Below are 6,127 nucleotides of genomic sequence, written 5' to 3'. Positions count from 1 at the left end.
TCAGACCTCTTCCTCCCCCAGAGCCCTTCTGCATCTGCCTCAGGATCTCTGGATTCTCTATTCTCTAGGAGGGCAGTAGGAGGTAAGGAGTTGGTTACACAGATCCCACTCTGTCCATGTTCTGTCAATAGTGTGAAAAGGTGTCTGTCCCAGCGAGTTAACTTTACCCATCAATTTCATCTGTCCATGTAAGATGTCAGCCCTGATCTTACACCCATAACAAGAACATTCTACAGGAAACTCGTTCTACTTATGACAGAATTCAACATGGAATGGACGAGTAAATGCTGGGCATGGTGGCTCACACCTGTACTCCCAGCACTTTGGGAGGCTGAGACAGGAGGCTGCTTGAGATCAGGATTTTGAGATGAGGCTGGGCAATACAGTGAGACCGCCATCTCTCCAAAAATGTTAAAAGACAAAAAAAGGTGAAGCGTCTGCAGTGTGCAGATGTACAGATGTGGTGGCGTGCATCTGTAGTTCCAGCGGCTCAGGAGACTGAGGCAGGAGAACTGCTTGCACCTGGGAGGTGGAGACTGCAGTGATTGTGGGAGCCAGGGGCTTATGGTGAGCCATGATTGCACCACTGCCCTGCAGCCTGGGACAGAGGGAGGCTTTGTCTCTTAAAACAAACAAACGAAAAACAAGTACACGAGTTTCTTGAAAGAGTCCCAGTGCCTACTTCCAATTCAGAGCTCTGTTCTCGGGCATGTTGCTGGGGTTCAGACAAGTTCTCCCCAAAGTGGCAGGCAGTGATACAGCCAGGAACAGACAGGCCAAGCCCTCAACCCCCACGAGTGTGACTGTTCTTTCTTAACTTACACAGAAAAAGTGCGACTCGTCAGACTGCATTTTAAAATAAAAATACTTTATTTATGGAGCCAGACAGCAGCTAACAGTTTGAGAAGGCTTGGGAAGAAATCACTTTCACATGGGGAGATAGATTCAACCTAGAAAATATTTGTCATAAAAGTAACATTTTTAGTCATCTGTAAAGTGCTGAGAAATTTATTTCTGGTGACTGCCTGCGTTAGGGGTTTTTTTCCTTGTTATCTGTTCAGTGAGTAAAACACTGATATGCTCACACTCACTAAGTATGCACCTTGACATGATGGTGTGCACTAATTATGCACCTTGTCACGCAGGGGTGGCTCTGCAGCTGCAGACTAGAAACCTATGCGTGCAGAGGAGGCGTCTGCGCGACAGACAGGCTGGTCCGAGGTCACACTTCTTGGCCTGGGTCCCTCTGCCAGTGACAGCAGCCGGCACGGCCTTAGCACCAGGAGTCATTTGGAGCGTATGTTCAAAAGTGGGCACAGCATTCCGGGTCAGTAGGACCAAGGAGCTGCATGGAGGAACTAAACAAGACTTCTCTGCCTATTTCCTCTAACACTGAAGCACAGACGTTTCTCATGTGTATGCCGGGTCCATTGATGTGAGAATGGAGGAATAATTTGGCGTTGATGCTTAAGTCCAAATGTTGACGGGTGTTGAGCATTTTGGTTTGAAGCAAACATTATTTGTGAAATGCTACAGATAATATATTGATTGAAACATTAACTGTTAATTTTTTAATAGAAAATGCAATATAAAAATATTACTTTGTTAAAATATACAGTACACACATTAGACCACTTTGGAAAACCCAGTTTATTTCTGAAAGCAAATCATGCTAGCTGGATTGGTAGGTGTTACCTGGCATTTAAAACTGTTAACAAATTTTTTTCTAAAATTCAAAAATATAGAATATAAATAAAAGTCGTGAATCTGAATCCGGTAAAATTATTTTTAAGAATTGTTAATAAATGGCTACACTATTGAATACATATTTTCTCATAAATTCTTAGTCTGCAAATTCTCTAAGTAATATGATACAACAGGTCTGACGGATGAAGTCTAACGTTTAGTATTTATATACGGACTACAGCAGTCAAGAAGAATGTGCTGTTTTCCCAGAACTGCACTCAATTATTGAAAATTGCATCAATCTTCTGCCTTTGGAAGTGCTTATGTTTACTTCTGCTGTACAGAAGGGAAGGAATTGGCGGGAACTCCACCATTACGATATTGCACATTCTCCCCCGAATACTGTTTTTAATTTATTCCCAACCAGTGTAGACACAGCTTAATCACTCATGCCGCAGGATTAGCTGAGAAGTCACCCTTGATTGCAAATTCTGGCAGCAGGAGGCAGCCGTCCTGCTTATATATTCAGCAGGGGGATCTGCCAGACCATGACGGACGGCGCCAGCTCCTCCTGGTGAGGCTGCCGGGCCTTCCTGTGCACCCGGCGGTGGCCCTGCCCTCCACAGACCACCAGCGCCGAGCTGGCCTTGGCTTTCTTGGCCCGTCGTGCTTTGCTTTTCAGTGAGACAGGATCCTTCAGGAGGTCATAGATGGTGCCGTCCTCTGATCTGTGCTCTAGAGAGCTGGAGCCGTGAGACAAGCTCAGGGACCCAGAGGAGGAGGACACGTCGCTTTTCTGAGCCATCGATCCCAGTGAATCTCCTAACCAGATGGCTGCGTCAGGGTCGCCCTGGCTCAGGGATGAACCAGCTCCCTCATTCGGAAGTGCGTCCTTCGGGTCTTCGTCCTGGGGCTCAGAGCCAGGAGCCAGGCTGTCCCTGGATTTGTCCTTGCCTTTCTCGTGCAGAGCCGTGGCCAGGACAATGAATCTGACAGGACCATTGTGTGCGTGGTAGGAGACCATGCCTCTTCCTGAAAAGGGAAACCGTTCAACAGCTGTCTTTTAAAGCAGGCAAAGTGACAGAGAAGGAAATGAAAACTGTGACTTAACACCAGCACATCTCTCCCTGCCCAGATAACAAAACCTGTGAGTAAACTTCGTACTGGAATAATAGGTGACAATGAAAATATCCAGATTATATTCTGGGCTTCTAGTTATTGTGAAGAAGCCTTTAAAAATTATTTTTTTTCTTTTTTGCATAAAACTGGAATGCTATAACAATTATTTTCTAAATAGAAACAAAATAAAATATAAACTTGTGTTCTCCTCAGCAGTATCTCAGTTCTAATGCTTGCACTTTCCAAAGTAATCAAATAGTCATTTTTCCATTCTGTGTAAGATACCTTCTCACTGTGTGGAAATATACCGAATTGTCCTAAGTATTGATTGAAAATATTAAAGCCTGAGATGTGCTGGTTTTGGAAGGACATGACTCAACGACCAGCTGCCATTTTTCATTACAAAAAGTTCTGGGGTTCAGAACAACTTCACTCTATAGTTTGATTAAAATTAGGACTTTCAGTTTCCAGGTGATATGATTCACATTTTGAAGTCATCATCGTATCAGAAATACCTGTAGGTCTTTTTAATGCCACACAGAGCCCCGCAGCCTCCACACGGATTCTCTAAGCATCGGGTGGGCCTGGCGTGTCTCCTGGGTGCTTCACAGGCAATATAACATATGGACAGGGGCATGTGTCCTTTCCCCAAGTGCTTTCAGGATGAAACAGGCGCCAGCCCTCACCATCATCCTACTCTGGCCAAGGCATGCCAAAGAGCAGAGTGGCAAAATGAAGTCTGCAAGGGGCAGGAGCTGGGGGGACGGTGCAAGGACGGGGACATTCACCACCTGGTGAAGCGCATACTTGTGTTCCCTGCACACCAGCGATTCTGCCCCTGGGCATGCCCCCCAGGAGGAACTTGTGCCTGTGTCAGCAGAGCCAGCCATGCAAATATTCAGAGGCTTGCTGTGTAATGCAAAAAACAGGAAGCACCTAGCTACCCATCCAAAGGAACACAGTGAGGGTGCACCTCCTTTCAGGAAGCACCTAGCTACCCATCCAAAGGAACACAGTGAGGGTGCACCTCCTTTCAGGAAGCACCTAGCTACCCATGGAGAGAAATACGGTGAGAGCATGCCTCATTTCAGAATCACCTAGCTATCCATCTAGAGAAACAGTGAGGGTGCACCTCCTTCTAGGAAGCACCTAGCTACCCATCCAGAGAAACACAGTGAAAGAGCGCCTCCACCCAGGAAGCACCTAGCTGTCCATCCAGAGGAACACAGGGAGAGCACACCTCCTCCCAAGAAGCACCTACCTGTCCATCCAGAGGAACACAGGGAGAGCACACCTCCTCCCAAGAGGCACCTAGCTGTCTATCCAGAGAACACAGTGGGGGCACACCTCCTCCCAGGAAGCACCTAGCTGTCCATCCAGAGGAACACAGGGAGAGCACACCTCCTCCCAAGAAGCACCTAGCTGTCTATCCAGAGAACACAGTGGGGGCACACCTCCTCCCAGGAAGCACCTAGCTGTCCATCCAGAGGAACACAGGGAGAGCACACCTCCTCCCAAGAAGCACCTAGCTGTCTATCCAGAGAACACAGTGGGGGCACACCTCCTCCCAGGAAGCACCTAGCTGTCCATCCAGAGGAACACAGGGAGAGCACACCTCCTCCCAAGAAGCACCTAGCTGTCTATCCAGAGAACACAGTGGGGGCACACCTCCTCCCAGGAAGCACCTAGCTGTCTATCCAGAGGAACACAGTGGGGGCACACCTCCTCCCAGGAAGCACCTAGCTACCCATCCAGAGGAACACAGTGGGGGCACACCTCCTCCCAGGAGGCACCTAGCTGTCTATCCAGAGGAACACAGTGGGGGCACACCTCCTCCCAGGAGGCACCTAGCTGTCTATTTAGAGGAACACAGTGGGGGCACACCTCCTCCCAGGAAGCACCTAGCTGTCTATCCAGAGAACACAGTGGGGGCACACCTCCTCCCAGGAGGCACCTAGCTGTCTATCCAGAGGAACACAGTGGGGGCACACCTCCTCCCAGGAAGCACCTAGCTGTCCATCCAGAGAACACAGTGGGGGCACACCTCCTCCCAGGAAGCACCTAGCTACCCATCCAGAGAACACAGTGGGGGCACACCTCCTCCCAGGAAGCACCTAGCTGTCCATCCAGAGAACACAGTGGGGGCACACCTCCTTCTAGGAAGCACCTAGCTGTCCATCCAGAGAACACAGTGGGGGCACACCTCCTCCCAGGAAGCACCTAGCTGTCCATCCAGAGGAACACAGTGGGGGCACACCTCCTCCCAGGAAGCACCTAGCTACCCATCCAGAGAACACAGTGGGGGCACACCTCCTCCCAGGAAGCACCTAGCTACCCATCCAGAGAACACAGTGGGGGCACACCTCCTCCCAGGAAGCACCTAGCTGTCCATCCAGAGGAACACAGTGGGGGCACACCTCCTCCCAGGAGGCACCTAGCTGTCCATCCAGAGAAACACAGTGGGGGCACACCTCCTCCCAGGAGGCACCTAGCTGTCCATCCAGAGGAACAGAGTGGGGGCACACCTCCTCCCAGGAAGCACCTAGCTGTCCATCCAGAGAACACAGTGGGGGCACACCTCCTCCCAGGAAGCACCTAGCTACCCATCCAGAGAACACAGTGGGGGCACAGCTCCTCCCAGGAAGCACCTAGCTATCCATCCAGAGAACACAGTGGGGGCACACCTCCTCCCAGGAAGCACCTAGCTGTCCATCCAGAGGAACACAGGGAGAGCACACCTCCTCCCAGGAAGTACCTAGCTACCCATCCAGAGAACACAGTGGGGGCACACCTCCTCCCAGGAAGCCCCTAGCTGTCCATCCAGAGAACACAGTGGGGGCACACCTCCTCCCAGGAAGCACCTAGCTGTCTATCCAGAGAACACAGTGGGGGCACAGCTCCTCCCAGGAAGCACCTAGCTGTCTATCCAGAGAACACAGTGGGGGCACACCTCCTCCCAGGAAGCACCTAGCTACCCATCCAGAGAACACAGTGGGGGCACACCTCCTCCCAGGAAGCACCTGCCTACCCATCCAGAGGAACACAGTGGGGGCACACTTCCTCCCAGGAAGCACCTAGCTACCCATCCAGAGAACACAGTGGGAGCACACCTCCTCCCAGGAAGCACCTAGCTGTCTATCCAGAGGAACACAGTGGGGGCACACCTCCTCCCAGGAAGCACCTAGCTGTCCATCCAGAGAACACAGGGAGAGCACACCTCCTCCCAGGAAGCACCTAGCTGTCCATCCAGAGAACACAGTGGGGGCACACCTCCTCCCAGGAAGCACCTAGCTGTCCATCCAGAGAACACAGGGAGAGCACA

The 6,127-nt window shown here is 50.7% G+C and overlaps 1 protein-coding gene across 7 annotated transcripts in view; it reads right to left on the bottom strand.

The window, feature by feature from the left end:
* Positions 1-851: 851 nt before the first annotated feature.
* The window catches only part of ARHGEF10 (Rho guanine nucleotide exchange factor 10), a 156,376-nt gene continuing 151,100 nt past the window's right edge, over positions 852-6,127 (bottom strand). For all 7 annotated transcript variants that reach the window (XM_078347017.1, XM_078347018.1, XM_035269816.3 and 4 more), the window contains one exon: positions 852-2,718. In XM_078347017.1, coding sequence (XP_078203143.1) covers positions 2,204-2,718 — 515 coding nt within the window. In that variant the 3' untranslated portion in view covers positions 852-2,203. The remainder of the gene's footprint in view (positions 2,719-6,127) is intronic.

Source organism: Callithrix jacchus, chromosome 13 (assembly GCF_049354715.1).
Source record: "Callithrix jacchus isolate 240 chromosome 13, calJac240_pri, whole genome shotgun sequence".
Taxonomy (NCBI): Eukaryota; Metazoa; Chordata; class Mammalia; order Primates; family Cebidae; genus Callithrix; species Callithrix jacchus.
The sequence above is the reverse complement of the archived record's forward strand: the minus strand, read 5'-3'. Positions and strand labels throughout refer to the sequence as shown.